Source organism: Porites lutea, chromosome 3 (assembly GCF_958299795.1).
Source record: "Porites lutea chromosome 3, jaPorLute2.1, whole genome shotgun sequence".
In the NCBI taxonomy this organism is placed as follows: domain Eukaryota; kingdom Metazoa; phylum Cnidaria; class Anthozoa; order Scleractinia; family Poritidae; genus Porites; species Porites lutea.
This window is the reverse complement of record NC_133203.1, coordinates 10,622,928-10,650,593: the sequence shown is the minus strand read 5'-3', so window position 1 is coordinate 10,650,593 and position 27,666 is coordinate 10,622,928. Positions and strand designations below refer to the sequence as shown.

At 39.8% G+C, this 27,666-nt stretch overlaps 2 protein-coding genes across 2 annotated transcripts; one reads left to right on the top strand and one right to left on the bottom strand.

The window, feature by feature from the left end:
* The first annotated feature begins 415 nt into the window (after positions 1-415).
* Positions 416-22,836, top strand: LOC140930450 (integrin alpha-4-like). The gene is made up of 32 exons (XM_073380139.1): positions 416-667; positions 3,169-3,305; positions 3,884-4,002; positions 5,098-5,242; positions 5,722-5,829; positions 6,431-6,511; positions 6,674-6,718; positions 7,013-7,056; positions 7,213-7,284; positions 7,870-7,922; positions 8,325-8,406; positions 8,783-8,894; positions 10,297-10,394; positions 11,382-11,472; positions 12,268-12,313; positions 12,899-13,009; positions 13,078-13,133; positions 13,527-13,711; positions 14,116-14,244; positions 15,109-15,188; positions 15,823-15,982; positions 16,563-16,658; positions 17,060-17,130; positions 17,424-17,507; positions 17,776-17,884; positions 18,668-18,781; positions 18,983-19,033; positions 19,268-19,336; positions 19,607-19,720; positions 20,170-20,265; positions 20,529-20,654; positions 21,686-22,836. Exons 1-32 carry the CDS (start codon positions 498-500, stop codon positions 21,758-21,760), a joined length of 3,129 nt encoding a protein of 1,042 aa, XP_073236240.1. The 5' UTR covers positions 416-497; the 3' UTR covers positions 21,761-22,836.
* An 85-nt stretch (positions 22,837-22,921) lies between these two features.
* LOC140930447 (probable ATP-dependent RNA helicase DHX37) lies at positions 22,922-27,625 on the bottom strand. Its single transcript, XM_073380137.1, has 2 exons — positions 24,563-27,625; positions 22,922-23,808 (listed from the first exon to the last, which is right to left on the bottom strand). Exons 1-2 carry the CDS (start codon positions 27,510-27,512, stop codon positions 23,327-23,329), a joined length of 3,432 nt encoding a protein of 1,143 aa, XP_073236238.1. The 5' UTR covers positions 27,513-27,625; the 3' UTR covers positions 22,922-23,326.
* Between the last annotated feature and the right edge of the window lie 41 nt (positions 27,626-27,666).

The following is a 27,666-nucleotide window of genomic DNA, read 5'->3' as shown; positions in this document are numbered from 1 at the left end:
GGAGGAAATCACAGTACAGATATTCTACATAGCAGGCGTCATTGAAGGGAGTAGAAAGGAAAAATAACTAGGGATGCAAGCACGGGAAAACTGCTGTGAAGCGCATTCTTTTAAAACGTTAATAAAAAAAACATGGATTTTTCTTGGACTCTTGATTTAAGTATAAGTTCGTAAATATCTTTTTCTGACAGCATCCCACGTAGGTTGTTTCTTACCACTGTAACCCAGACATTTCCCTGTGAGAAAAAAGTATGGCAGTTAATTTAAAATTAGTACATGTAGTAGACGGGCAACAATCATCATTTACGTGACCTAGACTAGGCTGAGTGCTGAAGTTCACCTCCAATAATATTTTGGTTTGGGTGGCAAAACTTTTATTTCCGTCAGTATTATGACGTCACTTATCGATAACCAAACAGCAGATAACGATCGTTCAGACTCAGTTGATTTGTGAAAGCAGAAAACAGTCGCCACGTAAATTGTAATCATCGTTTATCATGGAGAGTAAGATAATATGGACCCTTCTATATTATATTTTCATTTTCAAAGTTAGAAAAATTTCTGGATTTAACTTGGATTCCAGCTCGCCCATTATATACGAGGGACCGCTTCAGAGCAAGATGTTTGGTTATTCATTGGCGACTCATTCGTACAGTGGGAAACAATGGTAGGAATTATAATTATTGTAGTTAAATTGCCATATATTCTCTAACATTGTGACCGCACTTTATTTTTGTTTATTTTTCCGCGCCATCTTCTGGCACGCTGCTTCCTTTTAATTGGCTTTCCTTAAATCATTGGTGTGAATCTTCATCTCAGTACTACTTGCTGGTACGAATCGAATATAAAATACTTTTGACATTGAAATGATGAAAATGAAATTCTTATGCAGTTGAAAATCAATTGATTTTTTTTATCCAACCAATCAACCAAAGTAAAATAGAAAGTGAAGTACACGTAGCGTAAAATAATTTCCACATCAGCGTCGTTCTGATTTCCTCCAGACTGATTCACGCCACAATGATCCAAAATGAATAGTATGAATTATAAAGTTGAATGAATGACAAACCTAACCAGTTTAAAAAAGAACCTGAAAAGATATGAATTCAGACTTGACTGGGAATCGAACCCTGCCCTTCGACATTCTTTCAGGTTCTTTTTCAGTTGTTTAGGTTGTTTATTCTTTGAAATTCAACCGCACGGATCACATTCACTTTCATATCTTCATCCGCAGTTCACAAATATAATTTATTTCATACATTCTTAAGTCAGATTGAAAGTTTCTCGCCCTATTTTAAGCAGGCGATATCGCTGATAACAGATTAATTTTAAGAGTTGAGCCATGCTTAGTTGTTAGTTTTTGTGGGGTAAATATTCCCCACTCTGGTGTACTTCAACAACATTTTTTAAGTCACGTTGTTTTTTTCGATTTCCTTAAACACTTCAAAGTATAATTTTCTTGAAGTACGACTGCTGGAAGGCAAGGTTCACGTTCGTGATCAATAATCCGTTAATCTCCGGAACGGAGTGAATAAGGTCGCTAATCCTAAGTCCTACTTTTTAATGCTCTTAAAGGTGAAAATAGATGTAGCATTTACGGCGGATAGTTTCACTTGCATCTAACAGCTGTAATGTTGAAGGGTCCACAAATTCCGGAAGTCTTTAGAGAAAAACTCGCACAATGTCGAGGCATGATTACAGGGTGTCTCCTGACGACTGGGAAAAACACAGATAGAATTAAAAGAACGTGAAATGTTTGAAAGTCAACCCACGTATCGGAAACATCTTATGTGGGTCTACACATCTTTTCCGATTTTTCCAGGTTGTCTTTTTTAATCTCAAACTGATGAAAGAGATAGTATTTTACCCATAAACAGGAGGTTTTGGGTTCCTACTATAAATTTATCCCGTCGACAACTGACAACATATCACTAGCTTATCACCTTTCCACCCAGACAGACGGATGTTTAGAAACAACGACCGACCCAACGACAATTTCCGCCAAATACATTGAAAACATTTTTTAGGCTATCCAGAGTAAAAGTATACTTTTAAATCTCTAGAAGTGCATTCTTAAGCGGCGCTATAAAATTTGTACCTGTTCGGTCATCCTAGGGGAACTTGAGTCTTTTCCAAATATTACAAGGGCTTCAATATTATTTTCCCTAAAATCTCAGATACAATTTAATGTATTATGAATGTGAGAATTTTTCTGATTCCTCTCTCCAGCACATTCTTGAATCCGAAAATTTTTAGATTTCCTTTTTATACGAAAAATATCCTAACCTGGGCAGTAAAATGTGAAAAATTAAACTTCAGAAAATCGTAGGGAATTTATTAGATAAGCTTCGAAAATTGTACATGAATGGAATGGTCATCTAGAAATTTTTAGCCCTCCTCAAGTACTAGAAAATTTTCGGAACAGATATTTTACAGAAAACAGTCGTTGGGTGTCCCTGGTGAAGTATTCTCTTAACACAGTTGCTTTATTTATAGCATAGCAAAATCATGTATTGAAACCTATTATCAGTGTTTGCTGCACTGTTTTGTGTTCAAAGGAGTTTAAATGTGTTATAACGTAATATAGCCTGCGTGGCAGACACTCTTTACCGCCTGTATAGAGCGTCTGTGAATTTGTTCGCAAACGGACTATATAATTCGCCACTTTAGAAACGAGAAGGAAGTGGGCCGAGTTTGCTTTCGCAAAGACTTCTGGGACTGTCTCTAAAGACAGAAAAAAGATGTTGGCCAATAGCTTACCGCCACGTCACCAGTAACGAACCAGGAACAATTGCGGGACGCGTCTAGGTAATCTTGTACCCAGATCTCCCACGGCCAAGGGAAAGGGAGATCTCACTTTTCAGTGTAAAACAGAGTGAGATCTGGGTACGATATTAGCGTCTAGGTTCCAGTTCCATTCTCGTCCCTAAAGTGGCGAATACAATGCGTGTGCCGGCTGCAAAGCAAGCTAAACGTAGTATTAAACTTTTCCATCTGGGAATCGCGAAAGGTGAGGGTCACGCGCGCAGCGGGGGATGCGAAGTATTTAAGTACGTGGGTGGTTCATTTGCGCGCGACTGTCGAGTCTTGCGATTTCTAGGTGGAGCTAGGTAATAACGCACAGTTCTTGCTATATGTAGTTTTTTGTGTGTTTTCTTTTTTTCGCAGGCTTTTGGTCGGTGCTCCTTCGAGTAATGTAACGTCTTTGTCTAGTTCTGAGACGTTTGTTAATTATGGAGCAATTTTCAAGTGTGAATACAAACCTGGTTCTAAGGAATGTACAGAAATTCTGTTGGACAATCAACGTAAGTCGGCATTCTGAAAAATAGGGTGTATCCTGCAACGGAATTCTATTAATAATTAGATCTATTTGTTAATGAAACACAGACAAACAACCCCTCCCACCCCCCAAAAAACAAAACAAAAAAAACAAACAAAAACAAAAACAAAAAAGACACAGTAAAGTAGGTAATGAATGATCATATTGCTTGGCTGGTAGTATCAAGTGTTGCCAAGAGACTGAGGATAATCTCTCAGATCTCCTGGAGTCTTCATTAGCAGTGAAATCACGGGAGAAAGATTTTCGATCTCGCTGTTGCGCCGTTCATTTTCGCGGCGAATTCTTCGGGCGCTCCAACAAAACTGCTAGAATCCTTCACCACGCCACAATGTGCAACACGTCTGGAGTAAGATCTGAAATGCGAGTCTTGTGCAACACTAGGCATTGAAAGTGATTAATAGGCAACTCGTGTAGCGTGAGGGAAAAGGTTCGGCCCGTTCCTGTGAGCCAAGATTAGTTCTAGAATTGTTTCTTTTAACAATCAAGGTTTATCAAAGTCGCGGGGTAGGTATTTGATCTTACACCAGCCTTTTCTTGTTACAGCTTTAAAAACGGAAGAGTTAACGTTGTCAAATAGAACTATCGCAGTCGAAACAGAAGTGAAAACCAACCAATGGCTTGGAGCAACTTTGTACAGCACTGGAGAGAATGGGAGAGTAGTGGTAAGTTATTTTTTGCATCACCGTCTGGTGGATAGTTTTTCTTGCCAGTCTCAAGATTTCACTTGAGCGGAATTTGCCTCGGATCGCAATGTCCAAGCGGAGACGAGCGCCTCCCTCCCGGAACGAAAAATCGACAAAGAGTTTCAATATTCGTTCCCCGGTTTTTCCTCGCCCATGCTTTTTCTTACGTTCGATCGTCTAAATTTTGGGTAGCCTGTCTGCAAGCGTAAAAAGGGGCAGGGTAAGGAGGTAAAAGGGAAGGGGATTATTCAAAGGAAGCTGTTTGATCGAGAGGGCGTCTATTATGTTCCTGTCTGATGGACTGAAACTTTGCTAAGTTTTCTTTTTCTGCAAGCATGCACCTACGAAGATTTAGATAACTGGAGCAGCCTAAATATTCGCCACAATGATACCATGCCCCATTTGGTCAAAAGTGGGATATCGCTATTAAGCGGATAAATCACTTTCCATTGGATATGTGTTAGGGAACCAATTGCTTGAATAGTGATGTATCCTCTTTATCTCCAGTGTATAAAAGTGTGCCTTACAATATCGTTACTATTTGAGATGATGTTAAAGGAGATTTTAAAGGTCCTATTTTCGTTAACTAGACCAGTAAAAGACAATGTTAATTGTCCATTGTCCATATAATAATTGGCCATTGCGAGGTTGCGCCTGAGTTTTGTCGCATTGCATTATGGGACTGGTTTCGGGAAGAACTTTGACCCAGTTCCCCGTGCTAAACTCGTTATAGCTAATGAAGGAAGAGATAGCGTCCTATAAGAGAGTGAACGAATATAAGTCTGTAAACGCATACAGATTTGTACTTTTACAGCTTTCATCCACACGTGAACAATATTATTCCGTTTGCGAAGTTATCCAAACACACTTGGCAGTGACTGGGGACCGTTTACAATAATGATATTACCATCATTTACATTTGGTTGGCGAATAATGAGAAGGAACAAGTGTGGGCATAGCCAATAACAAACATCTTACAATTGGCTGGTATTGTGTTGTTACAAGATCCATGGTCAAAACACTAAACACTAATAATTACAGATTAACTTTTGTACTCTTTGACTTTTTCAACAGACATGCGCGCCGAGATATAAAATCGCACGACCAACAGATGACGAAAGTGTTAAAAATAATCGATACCTTGGATTAAATGGAAGATGTTTCCAATTAAGGCAAGATCTGGAGGGGGTTCAAGGACCAGAGGTCACTCCTTGTGGAGGTAAGCATTTTTTTTGTATAATGAGAAAAAATCTTAGAAGCATAAACGCGTTCATGCATTGTTATTGTCAAAGGGAAGATGGTTTTCTACCATCTTTAAGCGTTAATGCTCTCTTGAGGTCTATAAGGTTGTCAGAGACGGAATGTACAAGTTAGCTTCACCTTTTACTGACAGGGTACGCTGGGTGCCCGAGAATTTTCATGTGTGATTTTCGGTTTCGCCGATGATGTGCCAGCCTGCAGCCGACACCAAAGCATGGCGCGAATCATAATAATAAACAACCACAACAGTAACAATAATATGAAATAATAATGATTGTGATAGCAAAATAATCTTCCTTTACCTGAGGGTTAACGCCCGGGGATTAACGGCCTCCTCGATAATACTGGTTGTTTAAAAATTATACAAACAATTCGTATACAAAATTAAAATTCACTTATTTTACTGATAAAACTGAACGGTAATGACTTTTATCTTAGAGAGAGTATCTAGAGACTTTGGAAACTGTCTGAGTGGGATTAGTGCAGAGTACAGCGCAGACGGATATGATTTACTCTTAGGAACTGTAGGGATTCGACACAGACAAGGTAATAATTCAGAGAAATGATTTACAAGGTTACAAGTTCTATTTTCTTATTCACTTACAGGCATGGAACTCTCTCAGTGCGAGCTCCATCATAAGGTCCAAAAACGTAAAAGAATGTACACAAATAGGTAGTGGATACAATTTTAGGACAAAAATTGTAAAAGACATGAATATGAGAATCAGTAACACATTATTCGATCTAGCCAGCCTAGTCTGACACACTCTTAATGGTCTGGGTCGAGAGGGAATCATTTAACAAGTTCTTTCTTGAAGTGGCCCTCTAAATATTCGATGGTCCGGAGATAGGATTATGGGGAGGGACTCAGAGTTCTCGGACTCTGCAGTAAAAACTGTTCTGAAATGCAACTGCAGGGTTAACCTGAGATCAGGCTCTATTTTCGTTTCGCTTTGAAAATAACAGAACCGCTAAAATTGGGCCTGATCTCAGGTTACTGCAGGGTTGGCCTTGACAGCTTTCAGTAGAGCGCTTTTCGAGGGGCTTGTGTGCCCAGGTCTGGTGCGATGATTCACTTTTGAATAAGTCAGGTATTGTAAGGTAAGGTGAAAAAAATCTTACTGATTAGGCTTCATATTTTCCTTAGGTGGTGTTGCAGCGTATTCTTTGGACCGGAAGAAGACAGTATTTACCCCGAAAATTTCATGGCGAGTAGAGTCCTATATGGGTAAGAACAAAATACTATATCGAGATAATCTAACCACAGCAACGACAATTTTAGAGAATAACTGAAAGGTTATCTAGCTAGGAAGTATGATAGTAGACTATATTAATATATATATATATATATGTACGTAATACAGTAAGATGTGCTCTTTATTTCGATCAGGTTATGCCGTTACAAGCGGACACTTTTTAAGCCCAAGAACTACAGGTATGGTTTGGAATGACGAAGGATTTGAACTGGGGTATATAGACACAGACCTTGCTCCCGGTTTTTTTACCCTCCCGCGGCGCTTATCACTCATTTACGTCGTAAAGCTTTTGTTATTCAATTGCAAAATTTGATACAATATTTTGCCGTTCTCAGCTCTCTTCCATAAATTCGGGTTGATTTGGTCCTATATATCTGTCTCAGCATCAGCGCCAATGGCTGCCCTCTGGCCTTCAAAGGAAAGAAGCACTGATTGTCACATTGTCTGTTTTCTACTATTTTTTTCTTGGATAGAATATGTCGGTGGTGCTCCCAGAGACAACAGTTTATACGGAAAAGTAAGTAAAAGATAAATAGTTTTTTTTTCTTCCTCGAGACGGTTGAGATGGGAATAAAAATTGTAGATTAATTTAGGGATTGACCGGCTATGATTTGTATGGGTTGCGGTTATTCTTTCATAACTTTTATAGATTACATTTCTTTTTTTACCACAGGTTCTTCTGTACTCAAGGCAAAACGAAAGTATAAAAGTAACAACTGAAATCGTCCGGCCTCAAGGAATCACAGTAAGTAAGACTGAAAGCAAATATCTTTTCTAAATTACAAAGAACCTGAGCCTGGTAAGTTGTTCAAATGTCGGATAGCGCTATCCTCAGGATAATTCACTATTCAGTGGATAAGTATTAGGGAAACCAATTGCGTCATCCACTGGATGGAGATTCATCCACTAGTTAGCGTTATTTACCTTTTAGCCTGCGGGGGCAGGCGGTTTTTTTTCGTTCGTGTTTCGTAGAGTAAAAGATCAGGTGCGCGAACAGCTGAACCGAAGTCAAACGAGACGGGAGAATATGGAGTATCGTCTTTCCCTCGCCCCCTCTCCAATAGTTTTCTAATTTGACCTCGGATCAGCTTTTACAAAACGCAAAAGAAAAACGCACTAAAAGCCGAAAATAAAGGCTATCCACTTTTTGACCGACAGGGGCCAGCTGAAGCTATCGCGCGAGGGAGTTTGATCTGAATTAGTCTTTGGAGTTCGACGAGATGTCCTGTTTAGTTTACGCAAGGCTTTTCTTACCTGCGCACTCTATGTCTTTAAGAAGCAGATTGTTTCTCTTTTTTTAATACACTATGTAAACTGTTCTCTCCCTTAGATTGGAAGCTATTTTGGAAGCGTTCTTTGTAGTGTTGATACCAACAATGATATGTAAGTTTTGAGATTAATAAGTTAAGCGTCCATTTTTTGATCAGCCAGTTAACTATAAAGTTTTCCCTTCGGCTAACTGCAGGACGATACAAATAGCGAGTTTTTATACTAAAAACTTGTATGATAAGATGACGTGATTTTGTCACCAATCAGTAGTTGTAGAAAATAAAGTAGAACCAAATAAAAATCAGACTATTTTCGATAACCAACGGAAAACCATAGGCGAGGGTCATATTTTGAAATTTCTTCCTCTTGAAGATAAGGACAATGCGTCAGTTTTTAAAGAACTTGCATTTTTATACTTATAATATGTAAATAACATATATGTTGTTCTAGCATCAAGTATTTCACTTTATTTTTGCGAAAAAAGCCAGTTCTAAACTTCAATTACCGTTTTAACAGGTATTCAGATTTATTGGTAGGAGCACCACGAGCCCAATATAGAGACGAAGGACGAGTATTTGTTTATGTTAACAACAGAAAGGTACGCTACAATCGCTTTTCAAAGCGTTTCGATGTAAAATTACCACGAATTTGTTGTTATTTGTCGCTAGCCAGTCAGCCAACCAGTCATTCAGTCAGCCAGTCAGTGAGTCCCACAGTCAGCCAGTCCATGCTCAGCCAGCCAGTCGGTCAGTTAGTAAGTCAGCTAGGTCCGATTTCTAAAATTCCACCGAGCTTTTTTCTGACACTTCCACTACCCAGCTAGGAGAAGGACTTTTCATTAATGAGTAACCGTATGTAGAAGTATTTTGCAGAGATAACCTGAGCGCTACTGACCTCAGATGAAGTTGCATACAGGTCAACTAAATTTGCTTTTGTTTTTAGTTCACTAATATATATCGCGATCGCCATTTTAGGGAGCTCTCAATCTTCAAGACTCTCAAGGCTTAAAAGGAGACAATATACCAAATGCACAGTTTGGAACGACGATTGCAAGAGTCGGAGACCTTAACAAAGATGGTTACCAAGGTAACATTCATCTTAATTCTATGATTGTATGGAGCGCGCTGATCATAAGAATTTTGGTGGTTACGAGATATGTAATCGACGAAGACCACCTTGACACGTTGTGGAAGGGCTTTAAAAGACATCACCTATCTGATGGGCATGATGGGCGCCAATTTTTAGCCCGCAAGTTTGAGATTTCAAGGCTTTAATCTTGTCTGCGCATGCAGCTTACATTGTGAAAGAAACTGAACAGGGTTATTCAAGTCTTTTGCTTATTTTCTTAGTAGTGATAGAGGTGAGGCTATTTAAAAAAGACATCATTTTTTTATGGTAGGGAAGGGGGTACAACAAGACACCATTAGTATTCCAGCCTATGGAGTGTTGGAACATTGTTGTGTACACTATTGGGTGCATGGTGACCTTGAAAGAAGTACATGCATTCTATTGGATAAATAATAATGTTTTAGGGTCATACGACATGTCAAGAAAGGATAAAGGGGACAGAGAAGGCATCCCCCATACACACCCTATTCCATAGGTAATTCGTCTCGAGTTATTTTTAAGACTACAGATCCCAAGGGGGATTAGACAACAGCCAATCACATAGCGCGAATGTGTTCCGCGTGGATGACCCACGCTCAGAGCCAAGCGTCCTTCACGAATTGACGCAGAACAAAATGGCGGAAGACGCGGAGAGCGATGTTGCTATTCGTTTTGTCGACGAAAACGACTACAGAGAGATTTCTGCTAAAGCTGTGTCAGCGAAATAGAAATTAAAAAAGAATCGTCCTTCCTCTCTTGTATAGAGCTAACAGTACAGTAGAGAAATCCTTAACACACTGAATATTCTCTCAGGATCATTTATAATTTACAGTTTGAAGAGAGCAATTTCTGGTTTGATATTTATTCTTTTATTAGTCTTTTATTATTCAACAAAAATAACACTTGGCGTCCTACTTACTTTATTGTACAAACGACCGGTTTCAATAGACCGGCGAAATTTCTCATTTTATTAAAGCACTGAGGTTACTATAATTTCGAGTTAAACTTATTTCACGGGTTGTCAAAGAGTCTAGCGATTCCCTTTTTCCAGGTGAGGGCCGACTCATTTCGCGTCAATATTCAGGAATGCTCTCGATCTCTTTACGCTTTCATTGCCTTTCGCCCCACATGTTTTGGACGGTGTTTAGTCATGCGAAACCTCCACGAAACATCCACGCAGCGCGCGAGGTAACTTTTTCCCAATTCTAGAAATAACTGGAGACGAATTACCTATGGAATAGGGTGTGTACGGGGAATGCCTTTCTCTTTCCCCTTTATCCTCTCTTGGACATGTATAACACCTAGTTTATGGTATCATGATTTAAAATCCACCAGGGCCGTTTTCTTTTCTTGACGATTACATATATAAATTTTGTACCAGATATTGCTGTTGGAGCTCCCTTTGAAGGCGAAGATGGTAGTGGTGCTGTCTATATTTATCGTGGTTCCTATAATGGAATCAATCCTAACTATAAACAGGTATGAGATGATAGCGCATGTTACAATATATCAGTCCTTTTCTTTTAAAACGCTTAAAAATTACGCTAGAATGGCCTCTAAACCTGACAACCTGTACGTAATTTAGATTTTCGGGCTGAATCTCCACAAACAATGCCTCACAATGATAACGATAATTTTTTATATTTTAATATACTTTCATTGCTTAAGGTTTAGTTGGCTAATATGTACAACCCCATAAGCGGCAACGTCTTAATCACCATCGCGTTGAAATAAAAGTTATTGTTAGTACTTGTACTTGTACTTAAAGGATATATATTTAAAGTAACTACACCGCGAGACAGCTAACGCAATTTGTTACAACACGCTGCCATATATAATTGAAGCTTAATAACCAAAGATTTTAACGTTTGCAATTGGCTGAAAATGTCACGCTTCTAATTGAAACGAATATAAACGTTATGCGTTTCTCCGCGCTTAGCACTCGCCAGGAGCGGTTGCGTGGTGTTTTGATTGATTCTTGGTAGTTATTACTGGTCATTTTAATTACTTTGACTTTTCTTATCATACCGTCGACACTCCATTAAAAACCTTTGGTAATCTCCTGTTCTTCAAAAGTCACAAAGTGTAAGCAGGTCCTAAAAGGGGCCTGATAAAGTATTTTCGCTCAGCATCGCCTGGTGTTAGCGACGGAGAACAATGAGAAGAAGCAACGTAAGACGTACAAAAATGGACTGCCCACACTTGCTGGCACTTAAGTGATGACGTACAGTACAAAACTTTTTTTTGATGAGACATCAAACTTAATATCTCACAAAAGCAATGAAAGATCTTTGTTAAGCGTAACAGAGAATTATCCGTTGTTTTTTGTTAAAAAAGCCTACGTGGCTTGGTCTAGATTGATAAAGAATAAATGAATTTTACTTTAGAATGTTCCACATTGAACACTTAAGAAATTTTACAGGTGATACTTTGATCTAAGTTATTTCTTTGTTTTCTCGCGTGCAGAAAATACAAGGCTCGTCAGTGGAGCCTGGTCTAAGGCAGTTTGGTTCTGCTATAACGGGAACTGTTGACATGGATGAAAATGATTACCCGGGTAAGTTATAACATGTACTCTTAGGTTCACTATAGTTTATCAGTTCTTAAGGCCGACACACACGAGGGGTTTTGCTCCCGGAGCATGCTCCAGGATCATTTTGCACGTGTCAGTACACACGAGGGAGCGTTATTTACCCGGGAGCTTGCTCCCAAGTATTTAACCAGCTAAATATCGTGGAACATTTTGCGGGGTGGAAATTCTGCTCGCGAGGATGTAGTATACCCATGAAATCGTTGGTACACACAGAGGAGCTTTGCTCCGGATCGTGCCCCATGGAATATGCTCCGGGAGCAAACCCCTCGTGTATATCGGCCTTTATGGTTATTGTGAAGTATTACCCTATCTAAATAATGTCTCCACTTCATTCCACTCTGCGCTGTAAATATGTTGAACACGATCGTTTGGGTGAGGGTAAATTCGAGTGGAGCAGTTGGCAACATCATTTTCGATAGGCTCGTCCAGGAAACTATTTCAAGACGTCACTAACCATAATAAAAACTTCTGTTTAGGACCACGATCATGCCGGAGATCATATTCTCGGCCTACTGTTAAAAAGATATTGAGTCCAAAATATAACATAGTCTGTTGAATCAACGTGATGACTTCTCTTCCGTACCTTTTGGAAGCTGTCCTAATTGTTTATCGGCAATTCCTCTTGCACCTCAGAGACCTTACGTCCAAACCTTCAAGGAACACTCGATTCATTACTAATAATATCTGCTAATCTTTGATGCGGTACAAAATTGCAGTCAAAATGAAATAACGGCTTTACTCTATTGGTTTCGCAAACAGATGTTGCAGTCGGTGCCTACAGATCAAATAAAGCCGTGCTCTTTAGGTGGGTAAAATTGGTCAAAGCTTCTGGATGTTAACCGGTCACACTAATGAGCCTTACGGTTTTCTGCCGCACATAGAATAGCTGATTACTCCTAGTTTGCCCCTAGTTGTAGTTCTTGAAGTGTTTTCTTCTTTCCCGTTTTTCAAGTGTTGCTTTACGTTGTTTTTTTCACCGCGATTGTTACAAATTGGTATTTCTTTTAAGTTTTCATTGGTTCAACATGCCGCCCCGTACATCCGGGCTTTTAGGCATAGTCGCGCGACATTCAGAGTCCCGTGATTACGGTGGTGGAGGTATCCTAGCTGGAAACCGCCCACAACGCGTATATTCGAAGGGGGGTTACTACTTAAAGCTAGATAAAAGATCGAGATAGTAAGCGTACCTGTGACTTTAATAAATAACAGATTAATGGAAGTAATAAGACTTTCTCAGTTTATACTCGCGGTTAACCGGGTCGTCTAACTGTTGACGGTTTTCATCATATTTTCCGTGCCACGTTGCAGTATAAAAATCTCACCACTAAGTCCCTTGTCCGGCTTTTAGAACTTCAGTTATTGACTCAATCTGTTCATATTTACCTTAAAGGACCCGTTCAATCGTAAATTTGGAGGGAAGAATCCATCTTAGCAGAAAACAGATTGCTATTGAAAGCAACGACGGATTGTGCCGCTTACCTGACGGAAATGACCACAAGTGGTAAGTCCTAATCATTTAACACAACCGACGTGATTTTTAGCAACTTACGTTCCTTCTCTGTTTTTCAGCTTGAACCTATCAGTTTGCTTTACACTCAAAAACAAAGCGATACAATATGACAGAGGTAAGACAATTCTGTATTCTTTTGATTCTTCAGTCTGTATAATCAGGCTGTATATTAATTCATACGTGTCAGATTGCATTTGTATCTTGTAACGTTATAAAAACTTTGCACAAAGTTAAACTCACGCTGCCAGTGGTCAGTCTATCCTTCCCATGACTCCCCGCGTTTCTTTTTACCAGAGCATAGTGGCATCTGGATATCAGGTAGAAAGTTTGTTTATAAATTAGAACAGAAAAACCGTCTATTTGTAAGAAAAAATGTTCTGACACGAACAAAATTTCCTCAAAATTTTGAGACTGGTTGAAGTTCCTGTCAGTTAAACAGACGCTTTACTTTATGGACGTTCAGTGCTTAGTGCTAAAACGTTCCTATTGTAATCTGTTGTATCTGTAGACTTACAGCTTTCGTACACTGTCGAGTTGGATAAAAAGAAAGCATGTCTCGAGACCGATGCTTTTCGCCGGATGTTTTTTATGGACGACTTAACAAAGGAAAGGATATTCGTCATGAGTGGAGTTCATAATTTAACAAAGAAAAGAGACAGCTACTGCTCAAGACCAAGGACTGTTTATCTGAAGGTATTTAAAAGTAGTTAGAGAAAGTTAAGACGACTTTTAGTGGGAAGGCATTTACTCTAGTATTTTTAATTTTTGCCCCCGCTCCCACCCCCTCTCTACTTGTGCGTTTTAGTTCCTTGATGACTCGGAAGTCTGTCAAAGGGTTTACTCAACGATATCATTATGTTGCCGGTACTAATTATTTGTGCAGTCGGGAAGATAGACGCAAGGAAGAACACCGTGTTGGAGCGGCTGTTAGATATCAGCTATCTGCTAGTTTTGAACGGACTCAAGAGCCTCTTTTGACGGACTCCAACGCCCTCTTAGCTGCCCGCGCAGCGCATATAAATCGCACAGAAATCTAACATTTCAACGGCTAAGGAAACAAGAAAATAAAAATTAACCATTTTTAATTTCCCTTTTAGAAAAAGGATAATCTCGCAGATGTTGCTTCCTCGCTGACCTTTGATTTGAGATTTGGATTAGTCAAATCTTGTGGAAATGATCTGTGTCCTGTTTTAAATGATTCAGTTCAAGCACATCATACAGAGGAGGTAGGACTCCTTCACGAAACAACTTATCCGTTGAAAGAATAACATTAGAGCTAATAAAATTGGCCTTCAAAAATTCAATGTGAATCAGTTAGCCACTGAACGAATGAAATCATGCAAAAGTCAGTCCGTTCATTCTGCTGCATATACTAAGGATCATTGCAACCGTAAGCCAGGAAACTTTTTCTTATAAGTCAACTGTCTTCTCCCAATTATGAAGGTAGCAATCACTGAGCAATGTCCGACTTAGCCTGCGTAGCATGGCGGTTTTGGTTGCTAAGTAAAATAAGGCGGGCGTGGGCAGAAAAACCGCGCGGAGATTGGTCGTTCTCGCGCGAATTTCGCGGCTTCGCCGCTCGTGCGCCCGGCTCGACAAAACCGCCATGCTACGCAGGCTATGTCCGACTACTTGTCATGATTCTAGTCGTCCGTTCTTGAAGTCCTATATATATTCCTATATTTATTGAAGTCAATAAAGTTATTGAAGACGAATTTTTCAAGGCACAATAAATTCTTTGCCAACTTAACTAAGGACGCATTTCTTATTAAAACATTATTGCACTAAACCGAACTATAACGTAAGTTATAGAAATACGAGAAGATACCAACTTATAGTTCAGAATGAACCCGGATTTTTTATACTGTGACTTGTTCTTTCCAAATAAAAGTTTTGTTTACCAAACGATTAGTTGTACTTTTCCTTTCCAACAGTATAAGGCTATTAAAATTGCGTTCTTTTCAGGCCTAAATTTTAAGTCTAGTTTAACAACTTTATCGACGCCTTTTGTTTTCTATCTCAGTGATGGACAGAAATTCCTTGCTGTATATAACAAGTACATGTTTTTTTAACGTTGAATTTTTCGGCAGGTCTTCTTTATGAAAAAATGCAAGAACCAGCATGTTTGTGTGCCTGATCTGGCTGTGAATGGAAAAGTGATTTTAGTTGGGTAGGTAGGTCAAAACGAAATAGCTTGGGAAAAAATAACAGCCTTTTTAAAGAAAAAGGTCTCTGAACTACGTAATTATGCCGGTGTAAAGCCTCTTAATCTTTTTCTCCTCAGCCAAATGCATGGTAAAACAAAGATAGTTAATTGTAATCTGCTTCCAAAGCAGTTTTAATAAAATTGTTTAAATTTTGTGGTATGAATGTTGTAGTATCAGGAAATTTGTTCACGCTAAGTATTGAAATCAAGAGGGGAGAGGCATGCTCTTCAAAAGAGGATAGCTGCCTCTTTCATTTTGTTATTCATAGATGACCAAAGGGAGTGGAATCCATGGTTAAGAGGACAGTATACAAACTCAGAAACATTCAACTGACACCAAAAAAATCATCGCTGGACCGACTAGTATATTCTTCTCATCTCCACTGTGTTATCAAATCATTACAGTGTACTCCTGGTAACCTTATGTAAAAAGAGAGTTGCAAACAGCTAGCTGCATCGTGACCGTTTGAAAAGTTGTGACCCAAGTTTTAGCGAACCCTGTGAACACACAGCTAATTAGGAGAAAATGGTAAACAAAGTAAACACTGGTATATCTAACACACTTATTCTAAATGCTTTTTTTTCAATATTGTAACAGATACGACGGAAATCATACTTTTGACCAGAATCTGCGCATCGGTCTGGTGAGAGAACTCATTTTGCAGGTTACGGTAACCAACAAGGCGAACGACCATGCGTACTATTCCAAACTTCTGGTCAAATATCCGAGATCGTTAGGCTATCTACGGACTGGCGATGTAAGTAGGCTCAAAGATAACTGATGTTTATATCATCGTGAAGTGCGAGAACGCTCAAAAGTTTCGAAATTCATTTCTATTGTATTCATTAATTTCATGCGCGAGAACTCCTTATTTTCACGGCAGTATTTTTTTGCAAGACATGGTGATTTACTCTCATAGCAATCATTTCAACATGTCGTTCAGTCCAAACGTCGAACTTTTCATGAGACGAACCAAGTTAAGCTCATGAAAAGTTCGACGTCTGGCTCAGTTAAGTTCTTCTGAATGAGTTTGGATCGTCCAACACGTTCTCTCCGTTTGCTTCAGAAGAAGACCATCTCCGGGAATGTCGATCTTCACAAGCGACGAACTAAAGTAATAAATTAAACATTTGTATGATAATGAATATTTAGCCTAATTCGGGAGAACAGTCATTAAAACTGCTTTTTGGTCTGATTCACGCGTCCTAAGTTCAACGTCTGACCGAACACACGATTTTTACTAAATTTAGGTAGACTCAAGTTAGAGTTTGGTTCGTCTCATGAAAAGTTCGACGTTTGGCCTAGGCCTCACCATACCTTTTCTTTTCATCCAACAGTGCAAAGATGACCTTCACTCAAGGAACAATACTGGGTCCCAGTCCTCTATCACCTGTGATGTAGGAACAAGAATCGCGCTTCCGGGACTCAGCAAAGTAAGTAGTCTACATCTTTTTCTTCAAAATCCCAGCCTATGTTCAAAATTTAAAAATAGGGGAACGTTTTCTCAAAGGCAGAAATCAAAACAGAGGTGGAATGGGATGTAAGCTTTTAAATCTCTTCAAAAAAGAGTGTTTTGCGAGTTTCTCGCTGATCTGCTAATGGTTCGCAATTTTAATTATCTTTAGTTAGTTGCCATGGAAACCTTTATTGGGTGTTCAATGTGACTGGTAAGCCAGGATTAGAGCAAACCAGGTTTGCTACATCTCGACCCAGTACGATGGAGTGTTTGTCCTCTTTATTTTAAACGTTGTTGCGCTAAGCTACTTCCTCTACATTACTCGCACGATTTTGCTTATCATTTTGGTAACGTTACTTGATTTGATTCGCTTTTCAGCATCAATTTGATCTCAAGTTTTCAGCGGAATCCGTGGAAAAGGATTTAACCATTATTGTCAAGACCGAAAGGTAAGAAATACTTGGTGTGATTATTTTAGATTATGTGCGAAAGAACTAAGAAAAGAAAATCAGCTCTTGCTAAGATGACTTTTTAGGTGAAACAAATGATCCTGTTTGCTGAAGTGATTAGCTTAATTAGATCTAAATGCAAAGAAAATTCATGTATTCATCATTTTAACGTGCATACGCCAGCGAGACTTTTGGGTAGGTGTGTTTAGAAGACCAACTTGATTTCAAGATTTAAAGTTAGCTCTTCTAAATTGCCATTTAAATGTAATGAATCACTATTCTTGGTCTTTCAGTCAAGACTTCGACGCAAACAAAAGGGACAACAGCAAAGAATTCTTTGTTGCTGTGAAGTATGAAGCAGATTTGGAGGTTAGAGGGTACGTATGTGACTGAATTCTCAGCTTAAAACCAAAGTGACTAAAAAATGTTAGTAATAATCAGTAAGGAGCGACCTATACCATTCGATGGGAATTTAATCAAATAATTAATCAAGATTATCTTCCTGAAAAAAAATCTCTGGCCACAATGAGCTCTAATTGATAACTGGCTGGATTACGTTCTCTTCCCTAGTACATGTATCTGTGTTCTTAATTCTTCAGAGCAGTATACTCTGTGAATCACCCCCAAAATTCTGTACATCCACAGTTATTCAAAGCCAGATCAGGTCATTTATTCTGGAACCGTGGTAGGGAATAAGAAAGTTGAGGAACTTCACGAAGAGGAGATTGGACCCGAGGTTATTCAAACTATTACGGTAGGCAATCTTTTAGGCAATCATACATGCAGGCTTAGATAAATCCTTTTCATCGACAAAACCTCATTGCTTAATTGTCAAAGAAAGGAAAAAAAAACACCTACGTTTATCCACCTAGCTGTTCCAGCTTACCGCGGCTACCTAAAGCTAGAGACCGTTTTTTTGTTTGTCTTCGGTTGAGGGACTTCAGTCAAGAATTTTTATGATATTAACGCAAGACCTGTTACGCCTCAATAAGTGAGTTTGGGGAGCGGAGTGGATTTTTAAAGGGGTGGGGGTGGGCTGTTTGAAAGAGAAACTTTCCATTCAACATAAAAAAAAAATATTTGTTTACAAAGCTTGAGCTAAACTATCAACCCAGAAGAAAAACAAACAAAGAACGAAACAAAACAAAAAGAGTAGTTCTGGTCATTAAAGACGGCTTTTCGGTATATGACCCAAGGAAATGTTTAAACTCTCAGACAGTTCACAGTGTGTCACCTATTTTTCCATGTTATTTTTTAGGGCGATCTCTGAGTTTGAGAGGCGGCTATCTGAATCTCCTCAGTATGTTGAGCGAAAACTGGGTATACTGGGTAGGCCGGCGAAAGGGGATGGGAGGTGATTTTATCCCCATTTCCTGCAACCAGGGGCAATTTGCAGTTACACGAAATTATAGGTGAATGTAAACAGTCTGCTTCCTTTAATCTTGGTTACTATGGTGACATAAGCATGCTTAATCACGGCCTGCCAGATGTCGCCATGCAATATAACAACTGACACCGGGTGCTTAACCTGTCACAGGTCAGGAATTTTGGACCCAGCGTTGTAGACGAATCAAAGGTGACGATTACTGTTCCTAAACTGTTGAGGAAAAGCGATCCCGAGAGCTACCTTATTTATCTTTTACAAGTCGAGGTAAGAAATTTCTTAAAAATTGTTGGAGGAAAAATATCGGAGGAGAGGATGTTCGGCGTGGCTGTCACGTGGGGGGGAGGGGGGATGGCTGTAGGTTAGCTTCAGAGTTAAGTAAAAAGTGAAGGGTTAGAATGTTATGGGATTGACAGCTTTGCTTCCAAGCATCCTTAGAATTCGTAATGAAAGTCACCATTCTTTTAGGTTATTGGACCTGGAAGCTGTGATGTTCCGGTGAATCCTCGTAATATTAAGGTAAGCTGCGAAATATCTCCAGTGACTTTTGATATCGATATAATTTTTTATAATACGGCTTTTTCCTCTTGAAGTTATAGAAAATTGTGTTGTTATAACTGATAATAAGTGTTACTTAGTGGTATATATTTCTAAGTTGCGTTTTTATAGATCGAATTAGAAGAAATCTAGCTTCCAGAGATGTTTTTAACGTTCTTCTAACAATATCTGTGTCATTCATTTTTTATTTCACAGTCAGCGAAAGGCAATCATTCGATAAGTATTGGTAATGTCAACAGAGACAGACGTGATGTAATCTCACTGGTGAGTTAGAAAGCTCATACTACGCGTGTGACGTTACGTTACCTTTGAACCTGTGGAGGTCCTTCCACGCCATTATGGCCATCGGCTGATTTTGTGCCGAATTATTTGAAGAAATAATTCCCTTCTACAATTATATTCCTAATATCAAGAATTATATTGTCAGAGTTATAAAAATTAGCTAACCTGAAGCTTATTATTTCCAAGCGCGTTCATAATTCTCTTTATTTTATGTAGGATGATTTATGCACTGTAATCTCTATCTTTTAACAGAACTGCAGTCAAGCCGTATGCCAATCTTTCCAGTGTAGCCTGGGTCGAATGAGACAAGGTGACACAGTGGAAATTAAACTGACGTCACGATTGTGGAAGAACACTTTTCTAAAGGTAGGTGTGTTTGATATGAAAAATATTGCAGATCTAGAAGGGTGTTGTCTAATGAAGCCGAAGGCTTTAAAAACGCAGTTGACATCTTTCAGAGGCATTCTGAGAATTTCTGTCGTTACTATTTTTCTGCCAGAAATTTGGTTTACTTTTCCTTTTTTTAAAGCGTCTTCCAATCAGCGTCTCGTGCCCTCTAGCTGCCACTGCATGACTAAAGGCACCGCCTTTTTGTGACGTCATTCGTCCAATACTTTAATTTAGACAGTTGGAATCATCCTTTCAATAATAAAAAATATATTGGACAAATGACGTAAAACTTCTATATTTGGTCATCAAAAGTAACTCCTGGTAACCTGCTGATTTAAGCCAATCAGAAATGTAGAAGCATTTGAATGAGTTATAGCAAAACTAATGTTGCAGCTTTTTTTGCTTTTTTTTTGGTCAATTAACAGCTAGATGAACCTTTGGTTGTTGAGTTAGAGACACTTGCACAAGTTCATCCTCCTACTAAAGTTATGCAAAGAAATGAGGAAAACGATATTGCTACGGTAAGATGTTTCGGTTCCTTTGTGAAAGAGCAACCACATGCATTTTACAAATTGAACTTGTATTGCTACTTTAATTACCACATATTGCATTTGTCAGATGGTTTACATTTCATGCATCATATCAACTTTTCATCCATTATTTCTTTTTCATCCATTTATACTGCAAAGCTTGCAATTGTAAACCGTGAAGGAAAGCACACCCTTTCTTCCTTTCGTTTCTATATTTTTCTTTCAAGTTAGCTTAATCTATTTTTTTTCCGCAGATTGTTTTGACAGCCAAGCCTGAGCGGAGAGGTAACAGAGGCAAATCAATCCCTTGGTGGGTGTATTTGTTATCGGCCCTCGGTGGAATCCTCTTACTTACTGGAGTCATTTTTCTTCTGTACAAGGTTTGTAAATTAATACATTGGCCAGTTCTCAGGGGCTGACATAGACTTGCTACAAATCGACCTCTTAGTGAGCGGAGCGAGCCTTTTTTGGCCGCAAAACGGCCGACAGAGTTTTACTTTAGTTCGCGTTCGCGTTCGCGCTTTGTAATTATCCAATTGAGTTATGCAGAAACTATGCCCCAAATATATGAAAAAACTTGTTCCGTGTAAAAAAAAGGCGGGTCGCTCGCCTACTCAAGCTACCCAGGGTGAGTCAACTTTTCCTACATTTCCAAAAAGACTTGGCTCGTTTTTTGAGAAACAAAAAGTTGGCTTGGGTACATAGACAAAGTATACTTGTTTGACGTAAGTTAAATTACTTTTACACGAGGCGCTCCTCGATGTTCCACCAGTAAGCATCAACAAAGAGATTAAACAAGGGTTCAGAAGACCATCCTTCCAGCAGAGCCTTGCTTTCGCTTGATCGATTTTTTTAAGAAGGCTCTGCTCACAGCCGGGATGTCAGTAGCCGTGCTCGTATAGCAAAGTAATTGACGGTGAAACGAAATAAAAAAATAAAAAAATATGCTTTCGGCAAATATATCACCACAGTTTATAAATAACAGACTATCTGGTCCATCCATTGATACGTCGTCTAGGCCGTTAAGAGTTTCAGTTTTTTTCTTTTTTTTTAAGCTCAACTTTGAAGTCATACTCTGATGTCAGAATCCTTGCTGTACAAAATGACTTTAAACAATCGATTTTTCTCTGTTTCATTATTTCCAAGTATTTTTGAACGATTGCCATGCGGGGCGTTTATTAAAGAAGGGCATCCTATTCAGGCTACAAACTTAAAATCTAGTGGGGCGTTCATTAGACAAGATGCGTTTATTTGAGAGAGGGTGTCTATTAGACCATTTACGGCAAGTGAGCTACAGACCTTTTTGAAAGGTATTAATGTAGGTGGAGTATGTGAAATGAAATCAATTTCTTGTTGGTTGATATTAGTTATCATAACTGTATTTTGAAATTAAGTCTGTTTTTTGTTGTAGCTTGGATTCTTTAAAAGGCGAAAGGATTCATTACAAATCACCGACGATGAAATTGCTCCCATGAACAAAGCATAAGCCGAGAGGATCAGGAAACAGCCAAGTCTTCTTCGCCAAGAGAAAACAACTTGAATATTTTTAAATAACTTAGATTAGCTACACATGCATTGCCCGTTCCGTTACTGGTAACATAAATATCGATGATTTTCGATCCCAAACAAGTGTTCTTTTCAGAGGTCCTTATGGTCATGCGCTACGGCAAAAACAAAGCTGTTCCCTTTAGTGTATTGAAATTCCACTTGAGATTCCGTGGTCGGCGTTTTATTGGATTGCGATGTGAGACTTTTCTTGAGCCCGCGCTATTAGCAATTTAGAGGTTGCGAAGGAAACTGGGTCAAAAGTTCGTCCTTCAGAGCAGTCACATGTTCAACACAACACCGACCCAGTCTAACTCCGGCGCAACCTCAAAATGGTTTGTGGCAAAAGTGTGGTCTCCACCGCTGCAGTAGACAGCAGTGATTGCTTGGAAACAACTCTTCAACGATCGTAACCATCGTTGTGATGACTATCGCTGAGATGGATGCTTTTCTATCTCGATATGATCGATGCGATATCGGGACTTTTTTCATCGCTCTTATCTCTACCAGGCTTGAAGGAGATTACCTCCGCAGCTAAAACAAAAAGCCAACCCAAGATTCTGACACTGAGAATAGACAGATATAGCAAAGACAACGTGACTTCAGATGATAACGCGACAGCACGTGGCAAAGAACTAAAAGCCACTTCGCTTCTACCATTCCCTTTTAAGACCTGCGCGCGCAGTCGTCACTGTCGGTCACGTGGTCTTTGCTAAATCTACACTTACACTATATCATTGGGAATTTTTTGTACCAGTGACAGGATTCATACAGTGTTCTTAAAAAGTGATGTAAGTCCTAAAGTTTGATAAAGGAATAAGCTATTGTCTAGTAACAAACGTAGGTGGTACTCTTTCAGTTTCGTTTTGTTAGAACTGAAGGTTGCTTTTTATTTACCTACGTATTTATATTTATTAACGCTCGTCATATAGTGTGATGGAAATGAAGTTAAAGTTGTTAGATAGTAATTTATGCTTGATTTCAGACTTGTAAATAAAGACAGGATAAGAAAAAAATTACTTTTTCTTTACGGTAAAAAAAAAAGCAGTGAGTTAAAATGTCAGGGAAATCGTGCGTTCTTTTAGTACGAATGGATAAACTGTCGAGAAATATAATGACTTTAATAAGTTTAAATTTTTGAAGAAAACGTTTTTTACATAGTTTGAGACATATACTTATTAAAGAAAGATACTGCAAATAAACTGAATATCTTCTACAAGGGCAAGTTTCAATTTTCTTGTTACTAATTTCTATGGTGGAATTGACGAACGAATTTGAGGCAAGCATTTCAAATAGCTTTCAACACTAAATTACGTCTGCAAAATAAAACAGGAAAAGGCACTCGCCACATCAAGGCTAATCCGTTACTGAAGTCCGTTATAAATGTTTCACAAAGTGCATAGAATTCTACATGTTTCCGCTACATTTCTTTGGCACAAGTGAAAGGAATCCCAACGTAAAACCGTGGCAAAGGCCGTCTAAGGAGAGGATGCAAGTGCTCTTTTTGTTATTTTGGAGGCCACATCAAACTCAATTCACTGTGCTTACTTTGAGGAACCCACTGCTTAAAAGCAGCCAGTAAAAACTTTGGATCCTTCTTCCACGCTACCTCCAGCGCTTTCTTACTATCAGCACATTCGCTAACAAGTTCACTTAGCAACACTTCAGTCCTGGGCTGCAACTTAGCCCAAGTCTTGATCATTGTAGCAGGCGCACTAAGAAGAAAAGGCACAAACGCTGCAAACTTAGGGATAACTTTTCCTTCAAGTAGAAACCTGGCGAACCACTTGTATCTTTCAATTCCTGCTGGATAGTCAAGCTCCTGGGATGGGATCTGCCACGACCTGGAACCAAACGTGCACGTCATGTGACACTTAGCAACGCCTGCCTCGCAATCGTAACGAGGCGCAGGATCTTCTAACGGCTTGGAGAAAGTGCATAGGTTTGGAACAAAAACCGGAATCCAATCTGGCTCTACGGCTATGACTCCTGAAATACATGGAGAAGAGCAGTTTAAACTTGTTCAGCTTATTCTAGACACTTACCCGCACTGCGAAACTATGAAAACAAAATGGAAGTGGCTGAGCATGTCACTCAATCTACCGACAATAGTTAGACACTAAGTTGCTCTGAATGGCGGCCTTAGGAGATAATCGAGACGCTTGTTTGACGAGGGGGTTAAGGCCGGAAGACAGTTTGACTTGGTCAAGGCCATTAATAAAAACAACAACAACAAAAACAACAGAAGACAGTGTAAACGAGCGAAGCTCTACACTTAACCACGAATGGGGAGGAGAACCTATAACTAAATAAGAAGGTTCATTTACTCATAAACAGCAGTCACGAATGCCGTTGACACTGGCTTTTGAGTAACCCGAATGGTATTCAGAATATTGCCAAGCTTTGCCCGGCGGCAAATGATTTTCCACCAATCCAAACATATCTAATTTGCGGTTGCTAAAAATACGACTTGATAACAAATTACAGGAGAACAAATCGCATTTTTTATCACCAGATAATCTTTCTTGTACGCGTTTTTTTAAATGATCACCAATTAAAAATATTTAGACCTTCTGAGAAGAGAAAGAAGACACGTTGAGCTTATCCCGCCAAAGGTACAACAGGTTTTCTCACGTTATGCCCCTTAGGATACTGTGGACCGTCTGGCGGCAAAATGTTGAGAAGAAAAAATATGATCGTTGTGAGGGTCGAAAGAAGCGTCAGTCATCAAAGGTACCCTTACCTTTCATAAACAGTTTTGAAGTCTCTACTATCTCTTGGTAAACCACGTACTCTGGTAATACATCAAATAGGGCTGATGAAGGGTGAATAAACACAGGTTCATCCAGGGACATACAAGTGTAAGCATTCTTCAGCTGAGGATCGTTTCCAACGGGGTTCTTCCGTGCCACTTGGTCACCAAGCCCCGAGAGGCAGATCTGGCGAATAGCTCTGCACTGGAGAGGAGATGGCGGGCTCATCCGAGGATTTAGCACAACTTTTGCGTCAGGGTTCACAAGATTTACAGAGTTCGTAAGCTGGGTTCGGAGCTTTCTAATTTCGATCATTCCCTTTTGGCGAAGCCCGTTCTCATCACAGAATTTCATGGTACAACCTGCATACTCACTAGCGCCCACAGCTCGCAAAACCACCATGGCGTCTCCAAGCTTTTGTGCATCCCCATGTCCCGCCCAAGCGCGTCTAAGCCGCGAAATCTTTCGTCGTTCTTCTTTGCTTATTTGACCAGCGGTATCATCAGCAAAGACTTCCTTCACTGTGAGGGCTGAGACAATAGCAATGACGTACTCCATGCAGTTGTCTTGGTTTCCGAGGCAGAGCATTTTTGCGTATCTTGGGGAAACAGGAAACTTGGCCATGGCGCGACCTAGCGACGTGATGACTGCATTGATATTTCCTCTCACAGTTTTCTTCTCTTCTAACGCTCCTAGATTCCACAGCAGTTTCTCGGCACTTTGTAGTGCTTTCGTGTCAGGGGAAGTGGGAAAAGGAAAGTTTACAACCTTGTCGATATTCATGTCTTTCATCTGTAAAACCAAATCGTCCACTGGGCGACGGGAGATTTCCGGCGCCGAGAATTCTTCAAACTCGTTCGTAAACACCGCTGATGAGTACAAACGATAGCAGTGCCCAGGCTCTACTCGACCAGCTCTGCCCGCTCTCTGATTGGCTGATGCTTTAGACGTCCACGTGATCTTAAAGGTAGATACACCTGTGACCTTATCATAATAGCGTCTTTTCACCATGCCAGTGTCTACAACGTATTTGATGTTGGGAATTGTCAACGATGTTTCTGCTACGTTGGTTGCTACGACGCATAGCCGTGCTTCTTCCGGCGGCGTTTGGAACACTTTTGCCTGTTGCTGACTGGAGAGAAGAGAATAAAGAGGCAGAACAAACATTGGGAGATTCTTGTCGATCAAGGAAGTAAAGGCGCTGTCATCAAGGTCAAAGTCTTCATCCTCAAGACCTTCACCAAGGTCTTCATCTTCTGCTTCTCTGTCCTCAAAAGCAGGGTTCACTGGATAATTATCAAGATCCAAGTCGTCATCATCAGATTGCTCGTCCTTGCCCATCTTCTTTTGTGATTTAGTCTTCTTTGGATCATAGGGAAATGTCTTTCTCAATTTTCTACACAACCCATGTACTTCAGCTTGACCCGTCAAGAAAACTAATATACCTCCTTGCGGCAGAGTGCGGTGAATTTTACACACTTTACGAAACGCTTCATTTAAGTAATCATCAGGAGTCCTCTTGTTGAAATGTACAGTGACGGGAAATTGCCTGGACTCGACGCTTACCACAGGGGGTGGGGAGGGGAAAAGACGTGTATTTCCTGTGAAATCTTCGACGCGAAGAGTGGCGGACATTATGACAAGTTTTAGTTGTTTTCCTTGTTTATTTCGTATCGGTACTATTCTGGAGAGTAGGCCTAAGAGAATATCAGTGAAAACGCTTCGTTCGTGGGCCTCATCAATCACAATGACGGAATATTTGGACAAGAAAAAGTCATTTTCGATTTCCTTCAGCAGCACACCATCTGTCATGAACTTAATAATTGTGTTTGTCGTCACGTTGCCTTCGTAACGAATCTGATAGGAAACCAAATCAGTGCTCATGTTTAGCTCTAAAGCCACACGGCGTGACATGGACACGGCAGCCACACGCCGAGGCTCTGTCACGCCAATCAGCCCTCGAGTGGTGTAACCGCCTTCATATAAGAACTGAGGAACTTGAGTAGTTTTTCCACTGCCCGTTTCACCACAAAGAATCACAACATCATTATCGTGAATTGCTTCCATAACAGCCTGTTCTTCTGCGAGAATCGGAAGCTGTAATCTAGCGGCTTGGATTTTTGGGTCTCGTTTTACTTCTTTAAAGACTGCTTTCTCAGAAATGCCCTTAACCGGCTGCAGTTTCTTGACATCCTTACTCTCTTCTTTAGTGAATTTCTTTGCTTTTCCCTCATCGATTTTTTTTGCTGACTGGTTGCTAGCGTCGTCTTCACACTCATCTGTTTCTTTTGATTCAACTGCTTCTTCATCTTGAGGTGGACTCTTAACAACAACATCCACATCTTGTAAATCTTGACTGCCACCTTCCTCATCAACGCTGTCAGAAGAGTCTTCGGACACCGATTCTTCAACCTCCTTCGCAGTCTTAACAGGAGGAGGTTTATTCGCCTTCTTGTCTAGCCGAAGCTTCTTCCCTTTCTTGCGTCCGCACCGAATACTCGAAATAATGCCTTTCTTATCTCCATCTGTTTCGGAGAAAGTCCTTTTTCTAGTTGGATTCAGCTGCCCCAGAGCAGTCGTAGAACTCATCTGAGAAAGTTCTTTATCGCTCACTGCACAATCTGCTAGCGCCTTCAGCAAGACTGCCCGTTTTGCCTTCTTCTTCTTCGTTTCGACAATCTTTTCAAGTTTTTTCCTCTGTTTCTTAGTGAGCTTTTTTCGCTTTTCATTTGGATCTTTTTTCTCTAACTTCACTTTTTCTTTCTTACTAGGTGCAAGAAGAATATTAGTGTCTTCTTGCGAAGTTTTGTACACATCATCTTTGGTAGAGTTTTCCAGGATAGTACTGTTAACCAATGCCGTTGTTGTTTTCTTTCCTTCATTCGATTCCTCTGGCTGCAATCTCGCTCTCCAGTTATGTCTTTTCCTCATTCGGCCCATTTTGTTAGTTCTTTAGAGCACAGAAGTAACACATCCAGGCCGTCATATCGTGCTGAAAAGTGTTTGAAACAAACGAGACTCGACATCCACGTGGATACAACAAATCCGCCATGTTGAAATTCTCTTTTTATGAGTAACGTCGCTGACCCGTTAC